This window comes from Trichosurus vulpecula, chromosome 7 (genome assembly GCF_011100635.1).
Source record: "Trichosurus vulpecula isolate mTriVul1 chromosome 7, mTriVul1.pri, whole genome shotgun sequence".
Classification (NCBI taxonomy): Eukaryota; Metazoa; Chordata; class Mammalia; order Diprotodontia; family Phalangeridae; genus Trichosurus; species Trichosurus vulpecula.
Window position 1 is genome coordinate 35755206 of NC_050579.1, and position 18865 is coordinate 35774070.

At 52.4% G+C, this 18865-nt stretch overlaps 2 protein-coding genes across 3 annotated transcripts in view; both read left to right on the top strand.

Moving 5' to 3' along the window:
* Nucleotides 1-8231, top strand: part of SEZ6 (seizure related 6 homolog) — a 76210-nt gene extending 67979 nt beyond the window's left edge. The window contains exons 7-17 of the mRNA XM_036765982.1: nt 684-850; nt 1753-1947; nt 2261-2399; nt 2914-3110; nt 5157-5351; nt 6156-6347; nt 6640-6837; nt 7194-7232; nt 7610-7727; nt 7805-7907; nt 8091-8231. Of these exons, the coding sequence (XP_036621877.1) occupies nt 684-850; nt 1753-1947; nt 2261-2399; nt 2914-3110; nt 5157-5351; nt 6156-6347; nt 6640-6837; nt 7194-7232; nt 7610-7727; nt 7805-7907; nt 8091-8120 (1573 nt within the window). The 3' untranslated portion in view covers nt 8121-8231. The remainder of the gene's footprint in view (nt 1-683; nt 851-1752; nt 1948-2260; nt 2400-2913; nt 3111-5156; nt 5352-6155; nt 6348-6639; nt 6838-7193; nt 7233-7609; nt 7728-7804; nt 7908-8090) is intronic.
* A 4990-nt stretch (nt 8232-13221) lies between these two features.
* Nucleotides 13222-18865, top strand: part of PHF12 (PHD finger protein 12) — a 33395-nt gene continuing 27751 nt past the window's right edge. Inside the window, exons 1-2 of one of the 2 annotated variants that reach the window (XM_036768650.1) lie at nt 13222-13347; nt 13970-14151. In XM_036768650.1, coding sequence (XP_036624545.1) covers nt 13282-13347; nt 13970-14151 — 248 coding nt within the window. In that variant the 5' untranslated portion in view covers nt 13222-13281. The remainder of the gene's footprint in view (nt 13348-13969; nt 14152-18865) is intronic. The other variant, XM_036768651.1, reaches the window with a different exon arrangement.

The window sequence follows — 18865 nt, forward strand, 5'->3', positions numbered from 1 at the left end:
CTCTATAATCCTATGAGCCCCTACCCTCTGCCTTTTTCTTAGATCTTCTCTGAGACCAAGCTTGGTCATTATAATTACTCAATGGAACTCCCCCTGGGGAGACCAAAACAGAAGTGAAACCCTCCCTGCCCTAAAGGAGCTTACTTCTATGGAGGGAAACATTATACAGTTAAGTAAATAAAAATATATGTGAGGCAAACACAAGGTAATCTCAGAGAAGGGGGCAATCAGGGAAGGCTTCATGTAAGAGGTGGCCTTAAAGATGCTGAGAAGTTCTAAACACTCACCTAAGAGCCAGTGGTTTGCCCAGCTGCCTTGTCAGACCTTACTGAGTTTCCAGGAGCAGCCCTACAGGCCAGGGAAGAGAAACTAGCTCTGTCCCAATATCCCTGTAGCTAAAGAAACTAGGTACGGTGCCTCTGGGCCCCCTCTGTGGGAAGAGGGAGGGATGAAAATGCCATTTGATCCTAATCCCCTCAACTGTTAGGGTCTCCCCAAACTACTCTATAGTTCATAAATAGTGTCTGCATAGTTCTATGTGCAGGAGTGTAAGCTACTTGACGGCAACCTTTTTGTCTCCCCAGCACCTAGTATAGTGCCTGACCAGTATATAGTAGGGACTTGATGCATGCTTGTTGGTTGGTTGACTGACTAACTGATTGCTGCGGTGGGGTGGTTCCCAGACTCATCATCCGAAATGGAGATACAGTAGAGGCTCCCCCTGTGTACGACTCCTACGAGGTTGAGTATCTGCCCATCGAGGGCTTGCTCAGTGTGGGCCGCCATTTCTTCGTGGAGCTCACCACAGACAGCAGTGGGGCGGCCGCAGGCGTGGCACTGCGCTATGAGGGTGAGCCAGGCTTTCTCACTTGCCAAGGGGCCCCACAACTTCGCTTTCCCCCTTGCTACAAACTTCTTTCTGCCGACTGGTGGTCTCTGCCACCCACTGTCTCTGTCGTTCACCACCTTTCTGTCTCCATACCTCCGTCTCTGATCATCTACTTCTGTCTATCCTAGCCTCTGTGACCACTGACCCAGTGCTCGCTTGTGCTCTCTCTCCTTCTCTCTCTGTCTCTCTGTTTCTGTCTCTGTCTCTCTCCTTTCTCTCCTCTCTCTCCTTTCTCTCATATCTTTCTCGCTCTTACATCTCTCTTTCTCTTTGTCTCCTTACCCCTCTCCCCCTCATCTCTTTCTCTCTCTCTCTCTCTCTCTCTCTCTCTCTCTCTCTCTCTCCTTCTCTCTCTCTCTCTCTCTCTCTCTCTCTCTCTCTCTCTCTCTCTCTCTCTCTCTCTCATTGCCATCGTCCATATTTTACCTAGCCCCACCCCACCCCCTAAGGCCCAATTTTGGATTTTGGTAGCCATCTTTAGTCACCTAGATCCCCAAGACCCTCTAGTCACAAGGGACGGTTTTCCAAGAGTTTTGAGGGATTAAACTCTGACCTCAGAGTGGTCCAAGATTTTCCAATATCGCCTTGCTATCTCCAAGCCTTCTCTGACATGGGATATTAGGCCTTGATCCTCAAAGGTCCAAAGGGCTTCACTCTCCCTATCCCGCCCACTTCTAGCCCCAGCAGGACCCAGCCTCTTGGGCCACAGAATGAGAGATAGAGATAGTACCAGAGACATACAACTGGTGAGGGACTCCCCTGAATATACCCCTGCAGCCACTCCCAAGGGCTAGGTGCCAGGAGGGCAGAGAGGGTAATGGGAGCCAGCCCCTGTCTCCTGAGGCAGCCCCCGTGGCTTGCAGCCTTTCAACAGGGCCACTGTTATGAGCCCTTCGTGAAATACGGCAACTTCAGCAGCAGCGCTGCCTCCTACCCTGTGGGCACCACCGTGGAGTTCAGCTGCGACCCTGGCTATACCCTGGAACAGGGATCCATCATCATCGAGTGTATTGACCCCCATGACCCCCAGTGGAATGAGACTGAGCCCGCCTGTCGAGGTCAGCAATCAAGGGAAGGCCGGGGAACCACAAACAGGGACTGCCAAGAGGGCACAACTGTGGGTGGGAGCCCTGAGTGCTGGAGAGAGCCCCATGCTCGGGCAAGGAAAAGGAGGTGATTCAGTGGGGCAGATGGGAGGTGTGACACTAGGTATGGGGGGCAGGGTAATAGATTCCTGTGGTAGGGCTGGACTCAAAGGATGGGGGCATCAAAGGTGACCACAAAAAAGGGCTTCCTGTTGCCTCTTTGGAAGTCCAAGGGGACTACAGGAAAAGTAGACCCAAGCCTCAGCCCCTGCTCCTCTCCACCAAGCTGTGTGCAGTGGGGAGATCACAGATTCGGCTGGCGTGGTGCTCTCGCCCAATTGGCCGGAGCCCTATGGCAAGGGACAGGACTGCATCTGGGGCCTGCACGTGGAGGAGGATAAACGGATCATGCTGGACATCCGTGTGTGAGTGGACTACAAAGGTTGGACTAGGGAAAGGGGGGGATGGAGGGCTCCCCTGAGCCCAAAGAGGACCAGAAGAGAACAGAGAGGAAAGGTCAGGGCTGCTCAGAAGAGACAAAAATATTCCTGAGGATGCAGAGGAAAGACCCAGATTCAAATCCCACCTTTCCCACTTAGCACCTATGTGGCCTTGGGCACTTAACCACCACCTCCACCACTGCCCCCTCCCGGGCCTGATTCCTCTTCAGTACAATGATTTAGATGAGATGTAGCCTCTGAAGTCTCTCCCTAAATGTAGGAGCTCATGAGTCTAGGTCCCTTATACTTCCCTGGGCCTCAGTTTCCTTATCCGTACATTGAGGGAGTAGGATTAGTTTAAGGTCTCTTCTAGCTCTCAGCTATGATTCCTAAGCCCTATCTTCCCCTCTCACCCAGTGAGTTTCCCTGGCTCTGCCCTCAGTCCTGATGGCACCCACTTCTTCCCTCTACCCCATCCCATCCCTTAACCCTGGAACAGGCTTCGGATTGGCCAAGGGGATGTGTTGACCTTCTACGATGGGGACGATCTAACTGCCCGGGTGCTGGGCCAGTACTCGGGAACCCATAGACACTTCAAGTTGTTCACCTCCATGGCAGACGTCACCATCCAGTTCCAGTCAGACCCCGGGGCCTCTGCTGTGGGCTACCAGCAGGGGTTTGTCATCCACTTCTTTGGTGAGTCCACCTCCCACCCTCTCACTCTCACCCCACAGTCGGCCCATGGCATCAGGGAGGGCTTCCTGGAGGAAGGAGACAACTGAGAAGGGATAGGGAGAAAGAGAGGGAAGGCAGAAATGGGCCAAGCTGCCATAGAAAAGGGGCAGTGAGAGTGGAGATCAGATGCTCGAGCCTAGGAAAAGAAGGCTAAGGGGACACCCAGGGAGAGCCACCAAGTATCTGAAAAGACAGTATTGAGAAGAAAATGACCCTCTGCTCTCCATCTCCTCTGAGGACCCACTAAGAAAAACAAGAAAAACAATGTACTTTCATTACAATAGGAGGGCTTTAAGTCAGTTGTCAGAAAGAACTTCCCAACCAGAAAAAGCAGCCTCCCACATTGTTTCATATATTCAGAGCTGGAAGGGACCTCAGATGCCATCAGTCCAACACAACCCCCCCCCATTTTACAGATGAGACGACTGAGGCCTAGAAAGGCTGAGTGACTTGCCTGAGGTAGTACAGGGAGTAAGAAGGGTGGGATTCAAACCCAGGTCCTCAGACTCCAGAAGCAACAGGTTCTCATATACTAATGATGCCATGTCATAAGGCTGCAGGATTTACCTGAAATCTCACAGGTAATTCATGACAGAGCCAGGGCTTGAACCCACGTTCTCTGACTCCAAAAACCGTTCTTTGGAGGCTTCTCGTAAATGTTGGTTGATTGATGGGAAGAGGGCAAAACCAGCATGATAGAGGGGAAGTGGCACTGGAGTAAGAGTCTAGAGACTTGGTTCTAGGCATAGCTCAATTGTTAACTATCTGTGTGACCTTGGACAAGTCACTTCCCCTTGGTGGGCTCCAGTTACTTCATCTCTGAAGTTCCTTGCAGCTCTAACATTCTGGGGACAAGCCTTGAGGAAAACACACAAAGGTGAGGTTAGGGGGTGGGCCAGTGGGGCAGGGGCACAGCCAGGCCCAGGACTAAAGGGAGATACAGGCTCTAGAGGCAAGGAAGTGACCTAGATGACCTGGGGAGGGGGAGGGAGAGAAAGAAGTGGGGGAAGACAGAAAGGGGCAGGTGAGAAGAGAGGAGGAGTGACAGAGTGTGTATGTGAAAGAGAGAGCAAGAGAAAGAGAGAGGAGAAAGAGAGAGAAGAAAGAAAGAAAGAAAGAAAGAAAGAGGAAGGAAGGAAGGAAAGAGAGAGAGAAAGAGGAAGGAAAGAAGAAAGAGAGAAAGAAGGAAAGGAGAGAGGGAGTGAGAATGTATGTGAAAGAGAGAGGGAAAGAAAGAGAAAGAGAGAGAGGAGAAAGAGAGAAGGGAGAGATAGAAAGAAAGAAAGAGAGGGAGGGAGAGAGAAAGAAAGAGAGAGAGACAGAGAGAGAGGGAGAGAAAGGAGGAGAGGAGAGAGGGAGTGAGAGTATATGTGAAAGAGAGAGGGAAAGAAAGAGAAAGAGAGAGAGGAGAAAGAAAGAGAGAAGGAAGAGAAAGAAAGAAAGGAAGAAAGAAAGAAAAGAAAGAAAGGAAGGAAGGAAGAATGAAAGAGAGGGGAGAGAGTAAAGAGGAGGGAGAAAAAAGAAAGAGGAGAAGAGAGGAGAGGGAGTGAGAGAGTATGTATGTGAAAGAGAGAGAGAGAGAGAGAGAGGGAGGTAGAAGAGGTCTGGCTTTGCAATCAGATGATCTGGGTTCAAATCTCACCTCTGACACTTAATACGTATGTGACTGGGTAAGTTATTTAACCTACCTGGGTCTCAGTTTCCCCATTTGTAAAATGATGGGGCTGGATTAAGATGGCTTCTGAGGTCTCTTTCAACTCCAGCTAGATAATCTAAGGAAAGGTGATGGAGTAGCATGAAGGCTATTAGAACTCTGAAGTTAGTAAAGGTTGCCAGCTGAGGGCAAAGGCTAGATAAAGAGGGGCATGTGGGCAGCCTTTAGGGCAGGGAGGAAGGAGGCACCAAGCATCTTACGGACTGCATTGATGCCTGGGATAATCGGAAAGTGCCTTCGCTATCGCACTGCTGCCCCCACGGGCCTGAGCTCTGACATGCCTGCATCTGCAGAGGTGCCCCGCAATGACACATGCCCAGAGCTGCCCGAGATTCCCAATGGCTGGAAGAGTCCATCCCAACCTGAGCTGGTCCATGGCACTGTGGTCACCTTCCAGTGCTACCCTGGCTTTGAAGTGACTGGAGCCAACACCCTCATGTGCCAATGGGATCTCACCTGGAGTGAAGACCTGCCCACATGTCAGAGGGGTGAGTGGGCTTCCCCTTCCCACGCCCACAGTGAGCTGGTCCTAGATCAGACACAGTCGAGCAGAGACAAAGGGGTAGAAATAGTCAGAAAGAAGCAGAGAGAGGCAAGGACATAAGGGAAAAAATCAAAGAGCCATGCTACCAATCAATCAAAAAACATTTATTAAGCACCTGCAGCATGCCTGCCAGGTAGTAAGCTAAGCATCGGGGCTACCAAAAGAGGCAAAAGACAGTCCCTGCCCTCAAGAAGCTCACAGTCTAACCCTAGGCACAAGAGTCTAAGGGATGGCATAAAAGCTCCATGCTTGACTCATGCTCATTTCCTCCCATCTACCTTTGCTCAAGCTGTGCCCCCTGCCTGGAATGCCCTCCCCTCTCTTTTCCATTTACCTAAATCCTATTCCTCTTTCAAAGTCCAGTTCAAATCCCACCTCCACCCCCAACAAGCCTTCCTTGATGAGCTCAGGGATCTCTCCCTCTCCCTCCACAAACACAGTCTGTACCACTCACATGCCAGTCATTAACTAGTTATCTTGTTATGTGTGTATCTCATTCCCCTCCCTCTGGATTTTAAGAGGGCCTTACTCCTTTGTGCTTTATCTATCATGGTGCCTAGAACAGCCCTTATTTACACTCTAAGTGCTCTATAATAAGTCAAGACAGAAAGGAAAGATAGCTGGAGTCTGAGAATGTGTATGGATGTGCACCTGGAGAATGGGACAGAGGGAGCTGGAGGAGGGCAGGACCAGGCAGGAGACATACCCTCAGCCTCAGCTTGTTCTGCCTCCCCCGCACCATCTCCAGTGACCTCATGCCACGACCCCGGGGATGTGGATCACAGCCGTCGGCTCATCTCCAGCCCCAAGTTTCCAGTGGGTGCCACCGTGCAGTATATCTGTGACAAGGGTTACGTGCTGACAGGCAGTGCCATCCTCAGCTGCCATGACCGCCAGGCGGGTAGTCCCAAGTGGAGCGACCGGGCCCCCAAATGCCTCTGTAAGTGCCAAGCTTGTACTGGGAGATGGGGGGAATGGGGGATTAAGGGAGGAATATGATAGCCTACCCTCACCTTTACCCTCTACCCACACACATGCCCTATTCAGAGTATGGGACAAACTAAGGAGAAAGAGTGGAGTCTGCCCCTTTGATAAGAAACTCAAGTCCTGGGTGCCAGCAGGAGAAGTGCTATCCCCAAACCCTAGAAGTAGCTAGGTTGGCAAGAAGCTGAGGGTACTTCTGACAAGTGTTCAGTCCCAATGCCCTCACTGGACTCTGATCAACTTTGCAGTGGAACAGTACAAGCCATGCCATGGCCCTGGGACCCCCGAAAATGGTGTCCGCAGCCCTGAGAAGCGGCTGTACCCTCCAGGCGCCACCCTCCACTTCTCCTGTGCCCCTGGTTATGTGCTGCAGGGAGAGGCCAGCATCAAGTGTGTACCTGGACATCCTTCACAGTGGAGTAACCACCCACCCACCTGTAAGGCTGGTGAGTCTTCCCAGCATGCCTCCCACTCCCACTTCTTGGCTGACTCTCCCTTCCCCTCTCCTTGTCCCCATAGAACATCAAGACTATGAATGATCTCTTCATTATCGGTATCCCATTATAATGTGTGGCTTGCTTCCAGAGAATGTCCTCACGGGCAGAGATCCCCCTGGCAGGCCCTTTTCTCCTTCAGCCCTTCCCTAGCCTAACTGGCCTCAATTCAACTGGAAAATCCATTCAAGCTCCACTTGGGTTAAACCCATCCATTTCCCCCAAATTTCCCCACCCTTGCTATGACCCTTGGCTCTAACTACATAACTGTTGTCTCTTCCTTCTTCCCCTCCCAATTCTCATTCCAGCCTCTCTGGAGGAATTCTATAGTGGTCGAAGTTTGGATGGTGAGTCCCCACTCCCTTGTTTCTACCAAAGCAAACTCTCATCTAAGGTCTGTGCTATCCCTGGTACTTAAAGCTTGCCCTTGCTAGCTATTGGGGGAGGGGGAGGGAATCGAGAAGGGAGGAGGTGGAGGGAAGACAGTAGAAGAAGCCATCCATTACTGACCCACCTCATCTGGAAATAGTAATTTGGTGAAGAGGAAGGCCCAGGGCACTCATCAGGGAAGGCAATAGGACTGGCACCAATGTCAACAGCAAAAGCCAGAGAGATGCAGAGTGGAAAGAAAGGGGGTGGTAAAGATAGGAAGTAGACACTGGGAAACTAGAGGCCTGCCTTTCATGGACCACCACCCCCGAGATCCTCTCCTTCGTGCCTACAGTTGCCAAGGCCCCCACTGCCACAAACTCTCTGGATGCCGCTCACGTGGCAGCTGCCATCTTCCTGCCTCTGGTGGCTATGGCATTGTTGATGGGAGGCATTTACCTCTACTTCTCTAGGTGAGTATACCTTCTGTAGCCCTCAAGGCACTTCCAGAGGCCAGATGGTGATACTCACCCCTCCCTCTGTCCCACAGGGTCCAAGGGAAAAGTCCGCTGCAGCTGCCTCTGGCTCAGCCCCGTCCCTATGACCACATCACCGTGGAATCTGCTTTTGAAAATCCTACCTATGAGACTGGAGTAAGTTCCCTGATTGAGACTGTGTTGCCCTTCCTACCCAACAGTCCTCATCCCTGGCTCTTGACAAGCAACTTTTCTTGAGGGGGAACCACTCTGTCCCAAAGATCCCTCTCCCCAGGGGTTGGGGGTGGGCCAGGGTCTGCTGGGTGGTTTCCAACTCCCAGCAGTCTCTTTCCTTTGCAGGAGACGAGAGAATATGAGGTTTCCATTTAGGGAGAGGGGGCAGTCTGGGGGAGCCCACCCTGCCTGGCATTACCATCTGGTCAGCAGCTTCCCTGACACTATCTGCTGCCCTACTCACCTCCTGTACATACCACCTGGAAAGAGACTCTACCCTAGCCCTTTCAGAGCTGCACCTTCCCCCACCTGCACTGCCCCACACCACCCATCTGCCTGGGCACTTCTGTCTGCTCTAGGCCCATCTCTAAGCCTATGAGGGCACTGGCCTCTGGGCAAGCCAGGCTCAAGCACTATCTGGTCCCTGCAAGAACAGCCTTCTCCTGCCTCTTTCCCCATCACCAGGTTTGGATCTTGGGGACTGGGAAGTCAGAGCATTTTCATTCAATCCCTATTGTCTCAAACCATGGGCAAATGAGCTACAGGCAGGCCAGGTGGGTGTCAGAAACCTTTCCCTGTGTTCTTCACAGGCAAAGAATGGGGGCCAACCAAGAGGTAGGAAGAAGCCCACACAGGTTTCATGTCCACAATTAGGTCTGCCTTCTTAGAGGAGGTCTGTTCTCTGGATCTCTCTGGAATAACCCCCCCACACCTCAATAAGCTTCCCCAATCCCCCCTCTCCTATCCCAGGAGTGGACAACCACCCCTATCTCCCAAAAGCCAGAAGGGTGGAAAGGAATAAATCCCAGGGACTCTAAGGGTTTGGGGACTCCCACCCACCCAGGACTGGTTCTCCTGGGAAATGTAATCCATACCAAAGGGGACAACCCTATCCTTCCCTGGTCTGCCCCACCCTCTGAAGTGTTTGAGAGAGTGTGTGTGTGTGTGTGTGTATGTGTGTGAAGGGGATGAGGAGAAGTGACAATCCTTCCCCTGATGTGCTGGTTCATTATAAACATCCTTCTTTCTCAACCCAACCTCTCCCAACTCCAGACATATAATTTTCTCTTCCATCCGTCAATATTTTTTCTTTCCTTTTTTTTGGGGGGGGGTGGGGAGATAGACACAAACAAATCCAGGAGATGGGCATTCTGAAAGCCCAGAAAACTGGCCCTGGGGGCAGAGTCCAGCCTGCTCCACTGAGGGACCCGAGGACTTGGTTGTAAGCCACTTTGTATGTGTAAAGTGTAACATAGGATCTAGGATCTGGCCTCCAGCCAGAGAACAATCTTTCATTTCTGTTGTTTCCTTATTAAAAAGGTGTTTTCAACAAAGCCAGCAGTCAGGTGGATGGTGTTTGCTTGTCGGAAGGGTATTATGGGGAGGGCAAAGGCAGACACAAAAAGGGATCCTGGGCTCCTTAAAAATCACATGAACAAATGTTTATTGAGTGGCCATTATGTGCAAAGCACAGGCTTTGACACCCAGAGCCTGAAAAAGTTGGTACCACTGGGAAGGGGGAGATGACCCAACCCATGGCGGGCACTCCTTTGGGTCCGGGAGCCTAGCTGCTTACCTAGCCCATTCCACTTTTCCTTCCACTGGCACTGTTCTAGAGGCAACAGGCCAGACCCAGGATTGCAGCTCAGCCCCTCCATCGGAGATCCACCATCCTTGATGTATCAGAGTATCTTTTTTCTCAAGGCATGCAAGGCAAGCTACCAGATCCATCCTACTCCTGATGCTTCCTAGACAAGTGGCTTCAACTTCCCTGGGCCTGTTTCCTCCTCTGTAATATGGGGGGGGGGGTTGGATTAAGATGTCCTCTGGGGAACCTTCTAACTCCAGATTTAGGATCCTTCGATCTCTCCCTCACCCATCCCCCAAGTAAAGGCAAAGGGCCTCAAAGAGGGTGCAGCTCCCTATTCAACCACAAGAGGTCACCTGCAAAGGATTCTGCTAGACCTCACTCATGTTCACACTTCCAGGTCTGGGGCTTTCCAAGGTGAGCTTCTTCTCACCCAGCCCACCAAAACCCTCTCCTTTGCCCTTACTCCTTTCTTCGGTGACCCAAGTGGGAGGTCTCCTGAGCAGTTTGGTTCCCTGCCACCTGTCACCAGAACAGCCTGATTTCCCTCATTAGCCTGCCTCCTGTTCCTGCTTGTGGCTGCAACTGATGGTGTCGATCAAAACAAAGCCTTGATAGCTGGGCAAGGTGCCAGGGGTTCCTCTTCTCACTCTCTCCTCAGCTCCCCTGCCAAGCTGGTGCCACAGGGATGACACAGCGGCACAGCTGAGTCCTTGGGGTCAGGAGTAAAGCCAATGACACCAGGGCATTTGAGGTCCCAACCTCAGAGAGCCCATGAGAGAGTCCTTAAAAGTGGGCAGCAGGGCTTCAGTGGAAATCAAAGCTGGCATACTCCCTCTTTCTCTCTGTATGGCTATACATTCATTGCTCCACTTTGCAGAGAGCTGCTCACCAACCTCATTTGGCACAGGGAGAGGCAGCAGAGATGAGCAGTGAACAACCTGTTTATCCCCCATAGGTGGATTCCTGGAGGCAGGATATTCCCTAGAGAAGTCACCAGGCCACCTCTTTCCTTTCCTTGACATAAGTAGCCTGATTGAAGGAGGAGAGATTGTGAACCTAAGGTCACGTACTTCTGCTGGTCTTACTATCCCAAAAGAAGGACTAGCAATTTGTTAGGTGGAGGTAATGAGGTTCAGTGGGGAGAATCATTGGATCCTAGATTGAGAGCTGGAAGGGACCTCTGACACCATCTAATCCAACCCCTCATTTTACAGATGAGGGAAACATGGCCCAAAAGATGTTAAGTGACTTAATGGGACCCAATGTCACATAGGTGGCAAAAGGCAGAAACAGGATATGAATGCAGGTCCTCTGACTCCAAATTCAGGGGTCTTTCCAATGTACCATCCTGACTCTTCAGGCTGGAAAATTGAGTGCTGGTCATAACTCTGCCACTAACTAGCAGTATGACTTGTAATTTCTAAGGTTCTTCCCAGATTTAATGTTCTAAGACTCTGTGTTCGAGCTCTGGTGGACCCTCACCCTGGGGCATGACCTTGATTTACTCTGTACTCCATACTCCCAATCCAAAGTGTTCCCAAACTCTAAGTGAAATAATAGTGGACAACACCATGACAACCTCCTTCAGACACCCATCTGCCTGCCTCCCAGAGAGACTTGACATCCTTGGGGAGTACACCCAACCACTTGTTAACAATGCAAAATTAAGGGCCTGGAACAGCTTACAATAAGCAGCACTCTCCATCTGTAGGTCTCACTTTTGACCTATAGACTTCATTGGGAGCCCCTGGTGGGGACCTTTATCCCTGACCAGGAAAGAACGCTCACTTCTCAGAGACTACAAATCCCAGCATGCAGCACTCCAGCTCCTAGCGGACAGACCGTGCTCTTACGTAGTTGTTCGGTCTACTAACGGCAGCTCCCATTTCTACAGCACAACGCTATCACCTTGTGTAACGGTTGTCGAGAAAGCGCTTTACAAACCTCAAAGTGCTGTGAAAATGGGAGTTACCATAGACTCCCAAAGCGCTTTCCTCTCGACCCTGTGATGCAGGCAGATGATGAAAATATTATCATCCCCGGCTTACGAGTGGTTTCTGGGCGAGTCTGGGCCTCGTTGGTAGGCAGACGACTACTAGATTTCAGAGCCAAGATTCGAACTCGAGGAGTACCTCCTTAATTTCAGCGCTCGTTCCGTCTCGTATTGTGCTAAACGTTCCGCGCCGCCGCCCAGACTACAACTCCCATAGTGCACGACGAGGCTCGTAGACTTCAGTTCCCAGATTGCAATGCACTTCCCCCTTACGCACGGGGGCACCTGGCGCGTTGCATGTCGGGAATCGAAGTCCCCCGTAGACAGGTAGCTAGCTATTGACGTGGAGGAGGAGCTCTCCGCCTCTGGCCTAATACTGAAAAGCAATCCCAGGGACGCTTGTCCAGAGGCAGCGGCTGGCGGAGCTCTCCAGTGAAAAGTGTTATCACCGCCGCCCCCCTCCCCTTAAATACCGAAATCCTCGTCCTACGATTAACTGTTCGAGCAGGGAGGGGTCAGGAATCTAGCCGCGGCCGTGGCTAGCCCTGTCTCTAGCACCCCTCCTCCGTCGCAATGTCCCTTTTCTCCCTTTACAAACATGGCGGTCAGGTCCAGCGCAGCCGTCAGCACTAGCATCTAACCAAACGGTGCCAACTCCGACCCTACCGACGGCCAAACAACCCTATCCAGCACCACAGTTTGTCGTGTCCTGCTCACCCAAGTTGGAGAGCTCCAAGAATATCCCCGTATTGGCTCCCTTTACCAAGATGGCGAAGGGAAACGAGTTCTCGTAAGGCGACAATACGCCTGCGCGCGGAGTGGGTGCGGCTTTGGTGGAGGTGGGGGCTGGGGAGTCGGGGGGGGGGGGGGGGCGTCAGTGCCGGAGCTTTCAGTACGCCTGCGCAGGGGGCTGCTAGTGTTTGGCCACTCCACCGACGCCTGCGGCTGAAGGTTTCCTCTATTCCTAGCGGCTGCGCCGTGGGCCTCGGGACCCCTCCAATGCGCTTGCGCAGAAAAAAGGTCCTTCGGATCCCAATGCGTCGGCGCGGTGAGGGGTGGGAGGGGCGTCGGCGCTTTCGGCGTCTGCCAGCGCGGCTGCGCGCTGGGGGGCGCCCCCTCTGCGCGGCTGCGCGGGAGCGAGGCCGCCGGCTGTCAGTGCGGTTGCGCGCGGCGAGCGGCGAGCCCGGAGCGCCTGCGCGGGCGGCTTTGCGGGCGCTCGCGGTAAGTTTGCGCCAAGTGCGCGGCAGCGGGGACGCAGACGGCGGCGGCGGCGAGAGGCGGAGCCCGGGGACCCCCCCCCCATCCCCCTTCCCCCCAGTCCCCTCACACAGCACCACCTCAGCTCACCTCTCGCCCCCCCGTCCCGACCCCGACCCCCCCCTCCCGGGATGGCAGCGCCCGCCAGCCTCCCCGGCCGGGCCGGCGGCCGCCAGCGCCGGCTCTAGCCTGTGGGCCTAGGCCCCGCCGAGGCCCGAGCCCCGGGAGCCCGTAGCCACCGTGCAGCCAGCAGCCCGGCCCGGGACTGAGGGGCCGCGCCCCCCTCACGGCCCGAGGGGAGGACGGTGCCGCCCCGGGGGCCCCGCGGGGGCCGGGGGCTGGGGCTGGGGGGGGCGAGGAGGCCGGGCCCTTGGGGCGAGAGGGAGGGTCAGGAGCGCCCCCTCCCCCCACATCCCCCCTCCCCTCGGGGTCGGGGGGGGGCCGAGCGGAGCGCGCCCAGCCCGGGAGGTGGATGAATGTGGGAGAAAATGGAGACCAAGACGATCGTGTACGACCTGGACACGTCGGGGGGGCTGATGGAGGTAAGAGCAGCCCTCCCGGACCCCTCCCCTTTGGGCAAGCAGGCCGGGGATCCTGGTATCCCCCCCTCCTCCAGCCTACAAAGCAGCCCCGTTCCGGGAGCGTCGGCGTAATGGGGGAAGGGGCCGGAGCCCGGCCTCTCGTCCCTCGGCCCCTCTCGGCCAGATGGGGGGCCCTGAGGCTGGGCAGCAGCCCGTGGCTCCCGGCGGCCTCTGATCCGAGCTCTGTACCCGGATGCCCTCCCCATCCCGTGGCCTCGGGGTGCGACCCCGGCGCCGCCTCCGCGGCCCCTTTGTGCCTTACCGGCCGCTCCCCACTCCCATCCCTCGGTCCGCCTCCGGTCCGGGTCCGGGGTCTCGGACGGCCTGCTCCGTGTCCATACAAGGAAGTGGAGCGCGCTGTCCGCCCGCCGTCTCCCCATCCCCCCGGCCCCGGTCCTCTGGCTCGCAGAGCCCGTCCGCCTCGGTGGGCAGCGGGCCCGGGCAGGCTCGGGAGCCCGAGGCGCAGGCGGGATGGCAGGAAGGAGGAGGACAAAGCGGGAGCGGGGGGCGGGCGGGAGGAAGAGCGGGGGTCCGGGGCCCGCGCGGGGCCCCCCACGCACGCCCCGTTTGTCCGTGTGCGCAGCAAATCCAAGCCCTGCTGGCCCCCCCCAAGAGCGAGGAAGGGGAGAAGAGGAGCCGCAAGCCCGAGAAGGAGCCGCGCCGGAGCGGCCGGGCCACCAACCACGACAGCTGCGATAGCTGCAAGGAGGGCGGGGACCTGCTCTGCTGCGACCACTGCCCGGCCGCCTTCCACCTCCAGTGCTGGTAGGTCCGCCGCGTCTAACGGGAGTCTGAGTCGGAGCTGGAGCCGCCGCCGCCGCCGCCTCCTCCTCCTCCTCCTCCTCCTCCTCCTCCTCCCCGCCCGGCCCCGCTGCTGCTGCCGCTCCTGCAGCCCCTGCTGCTGCCGCCGCCCAAGCGGAGCGGGCAGGAGGGGCGGGGACGGGAGCGGGGGAGCTGGCTCGGCCCGCCGGCCCCTGCCTCTGTTTACAACATGGCGACCGACCGCCTCTAAATTATATTTTTATTCTCAGCGCCATTTTGGCTGCAGAGAGGATTTGCCGGCGCGGCGGCGGCCCCGGGAGGCCGGCTCCTGGCCCCGGCCCCGGCCCCCTGCGCGCTCCGCCCCGTTCCCGCCCCTGGCCCGCGCCCCGGCCCGCAATTAGAGCTGCCCCCGGGCGCCCATTGCGAGTCTCTCGGCGGCTGCGGAGGCCGGGCTTGGTCGGCCCCGGGCTGGGAAATCCTTGGCCGCTGGGGCGGAAACGTGCGCCCGCCCGCCGGGGGAGGGCCGCGCGGCGGAGGCCGGGCAGGCTCTGGCCCCTGCCTGCCCAGCCTCCTCTGCCGCGCCGCCTGCAGGCGTCCAAACCGGAGCTTCCGCCCCCCCCCCTCCCCTCTCGAAAGGCCTCGGCCTCCTCGGGAGCCCGGATTGCATCTGGGACTTGGCCTCTTCTGCAGCAACAGTTGACCCGGGCGGAAGGCCGGGCAGCTAGGCAGGCTGGGTGGCAGGGAGAGAAAGCAAACCGTGCTGGGGGAGGGGGCTCCTTTCTACCTCCCCCTTCTTGGGGCTGCTTATTGGAAAGTCTGTAGAGGTTCTGCCTAAGCTCCCTTGTCCAACTTCATTCACATTCTCCCCCCGACCTGGGATGGAGTGAAATACTGTATGCTCTGTATTTGTGCTAATTGTAGGGGTTTGAACTACTTATTAGACTGATTACTGATAGTAAGGAAATTAAGGTTGTGGTCAGAAGTTGTGTAGGAAGAGGCCCATTACTGTTCCCAAGATAGTTTTGTCCAGGAGTGTTCCCCAGCTGGTTGTGTGCTAGGGTAGAAGTCTTTTTGTCCTGCAGGAATCTTTGCTGGTAGCCTTTAAAAATTTTATGGTGAAATGACTAATACTGTAAAAGAGGAGATCCATGCTTTTAAGAGTATATACTTCCTGTAATGTGTAATACAGCTGGAGGAACACTCTTTGCTCTTTTAGTGCTGTGGAATTTCTATACCTGAGGTATTTCATGTGAGTTGACAGTTAATTTCAATTATTCTTGTTTCAGATTGTGATTGTTTGGTAGATGTCATATTGAGGCAGGGTTGTGGACATCAGTTTGCAGTGTAGGTTAATGTTTTACTCTTGGATGTAGCTGGTGTTAGGTGAGTGTAATAGCTTCTCCATAGAAGTTGGCTATTTGATAAGGCCGCAGTCTCTTTCGTGTCATTTGTTTAATAAAACTGGAACTGTCCTTGGAAACCTTGGGTACCGTACAAGTGTGCATTGGGTTGCAAAGTGTAAAACCTTACCCCTAAACTCATCAGTTGAGACTAAATCTTGTCAAACTGTTAACACTTGTTTTCACTCTAGCTGTAGTGTAATTCTGGTTTGTCCAGGTTTTGTTTCAGTGAATCAAAATTATTTTTTCCCTTCTATGAATGACATTGGTAGCGGTCATTGGGAAATCAAGATTTCTGCTAAGTGAGGTAGTATATGTGTTTCTTCCCTCTCTCCTTAAAGATGATGGAACTGAATGTACCACTGACAACCCAAGTTAATGTTTAAATCATAAAATACCCTATTGTTTGTGTTGAGGTAGAGCAGCCTAATTTATGAAACCCTTTGGTATTGGTGGGAAGGCTGGAAGCTTTATTTTATATAGGAATTCTTGATAACCCTCATCCTATAGACCAGGCTTATTATCACCACATTCTTCGGCCACCTCTCCCTACTTACTGTGCTGCTAGACTGAGGGTAATCCATTGACTAATTCATGCCAGAGTTGTCCTTCTTGGAGAATTTCTTGCTTAAAAAAAAAAATTTGACTCATCTTCATGATTATGAGGGACTCCTTTGGGGGTTCAGGTTCCACTGATCCGTATAAGAGTTGTTTGGAAACAGTGTTGACTTGGGCAGACTCTTTTCCTTCAACTTCCCATTGCATATTTACTTTGATAAACTTAACAATGACTGCTTCATCCATCCTCCCAGAATGCATCAGTGTGTAGCTGGAGTTTTGCAGATCCTTGAAGGCAAAGTGCTTTGCTACCTTAGATCTTGATTCAAAGCTCTCAGAGGCAGGTGTTGTCAAGTCTCCAGGATTCCTGGTCCGATTAACTGGGAAAAGGATCTAGTGAAGTATCTCCAAAACAAATCTAGGCACATTTTGGATTCTGGGATCATGTTATTGCACAGAACTGTGAGCTTTTTACCCAGTAGCTACAAGAGGGAAATGATCAGGCAGGTTGGCTGTTTTCTTGGTCATTCTTTTCTCTAGCCTGTTTTAGTCTGTGGGAAGAACAGTGATTTTCTCTCAATAAGGCTAGAACACCTGTTTCTTTCTGGATCTTTTTCTGTGAGTCTGTGAAAGAAAAGAGTGGTGGTGGTTAGTCTTATGATGTTACTGAACAATAAGAGTTCAGGAAATAACGTGTAAGCACTTGTCTAAGTGACAGTTGAATCACTTGTCCAAGTTTAACTGGTACATTAATTATTCAGAGTGGTGGGAAGGGACACCAAGCCTGTGTTAGGTAAGGTGGAAGAAGATATTTTTTAAATGTTCCCGGAACGTTCTAATTGCATAGCCTTAAGTTGTGCTTTCTGAAAATGCCAGTCACACAGTGATTAGCTCCTAAGATGGGTTTGAAGTTAGACTAACTGAGCCTGAGCTGAGTTTACTGGGCTATCTTTCTGATTGAAATGAGCGCCTCGTAGCAAAGTGAACATTGTAGGGCATGACTGATGAATTTGATGGAAAACGTTATGATTTCCTCTCGCACCAAGCTCATAGCCCCAAACAGAAATAGGAACTGAGACTGTCCCATTGAGCAGGCATCTACCTTACCTCACTCAGCATGCTTGCTTCCCGTCAGACGGATTTCTGCAGCATTTGCCTCCGCATGTTATATTTGGAATTGTTGGCTGGGTTTCCTCTTGCTGGTATTGGCAGCAGGATCCAAAATGAGGTTTTCGAAGAATGGGAGTGAAAAAAGTCTGTACTGCTCGGGCAAAACTGAGCTCGCCTTGGAGTTTTGCATATTATTTTCAGCGAGTCACAGCAAGAGAAGTTTCTCACGTGAAGTGGAAAACTGCCACCTTTAACTGGCATGTAGAACGGCCTGATGATTAGCTAGGAGGATGATTTTTTCCTGGTTTTGTCAGGTCTATGAGCTGCTCAGCAGCTCCTAGTGTAACGCCATGGCTGAGGAGTCCTCTTAACAGGATTGGGAAGTTAGAAGGGACTGATTCTGAGGTGGAACTCGTGAGGTGTGTGCCGCTAGTTGTCCTGCCAGTGGCATTTCTGACCTTTTAAAAACCCTCCTTTTTTTGAGCAGTAGAATGTTTCAAAGCTATAGTGAACAACCCTTTTTCTTTACTTTTATTGTATTGCAATGACATCTGTATATTTTTAATATTGTAAGTGTTCCATTCAAATTCTAAGGTAGTCGAGGTTAAATCAATGTTTAATTTAAGTTTAGATGGTTACTTCTAAAATTTGTTTAACTACCTATGGGTAGTTTTCTCTACAAAAGATAATTTTGTGGGAAATTTCATTTCAGAGGCTTGGAGCGATCAGCCCATATAAAGAAATTTTAACTTAAGACTAAGGATTTGTTTTCATTGTATTTTTGCCAAAATTTTTATAATCTAAATGGTTTAGGAATTGTTGAAGGTAAGAAAAGAAGGCTCAGCTTGAAAAGGGGGACAATATTCTCCTGAAATACAACATTTATCATGATGCTTGAATCAACTCAGTAAAATTCAAAAAGTTATTAGTATGTTGTTGTTCAGTCATGTCCAAATTTTTGTGACCTCTTGGACTATACTGTCCATGGGGTTTTCTTGGCAAAGATACTGGAGTGGCTCGCCATTTCCTTCTCCAGTGGATTAAGGCCACAAAGATCAGGTGACTTGCCCAGGGTCACACAGCTTGTGAATGTCTGAGCCCAGATTTGAACTCAGGAAGGTGAATCTTCCTGTCTTCGGGCCCAGCACCCGGTCCACCGTGCCACCTGGCTGCACACCCTTTGGTTTTCATACACAGGTAATGGTGTACAGTTTTTTCAGTCATACTCGTGGATTCTAGAGTTGTGGTTCTCATACATCCGTTTTAAGCCCCAGTCAGGTTTAAAGTTTCAAAGAAAGATGTTTAATAAGAAGACTAATCAGAGCGATTTCTAATAAATCGCCTAATTTCACTAAAAACTGGTTCTAGTAGTCGCTGTTGTGTATTGAGTGAAAGATACTGATTTATAGTAACCCCAGAATGAAAATACAAATGAAATTCAAAGGGATATAGACATGCTACTCATTGTCCTTCCTCTGTTTTGTCCTCTACCTTCTCCAATCCTCTCTCTGCATCTGAATGAATGGCTAGTGAATAGTCATTCCACTTAGATCCAGATGCTATATCTTAGTAAAGACAAATGCAAAATGACTGACATGTTTGTTTCCTGTTCTTTCAACTTTTCTGGCAGAGAATTCTGAAGATGAACA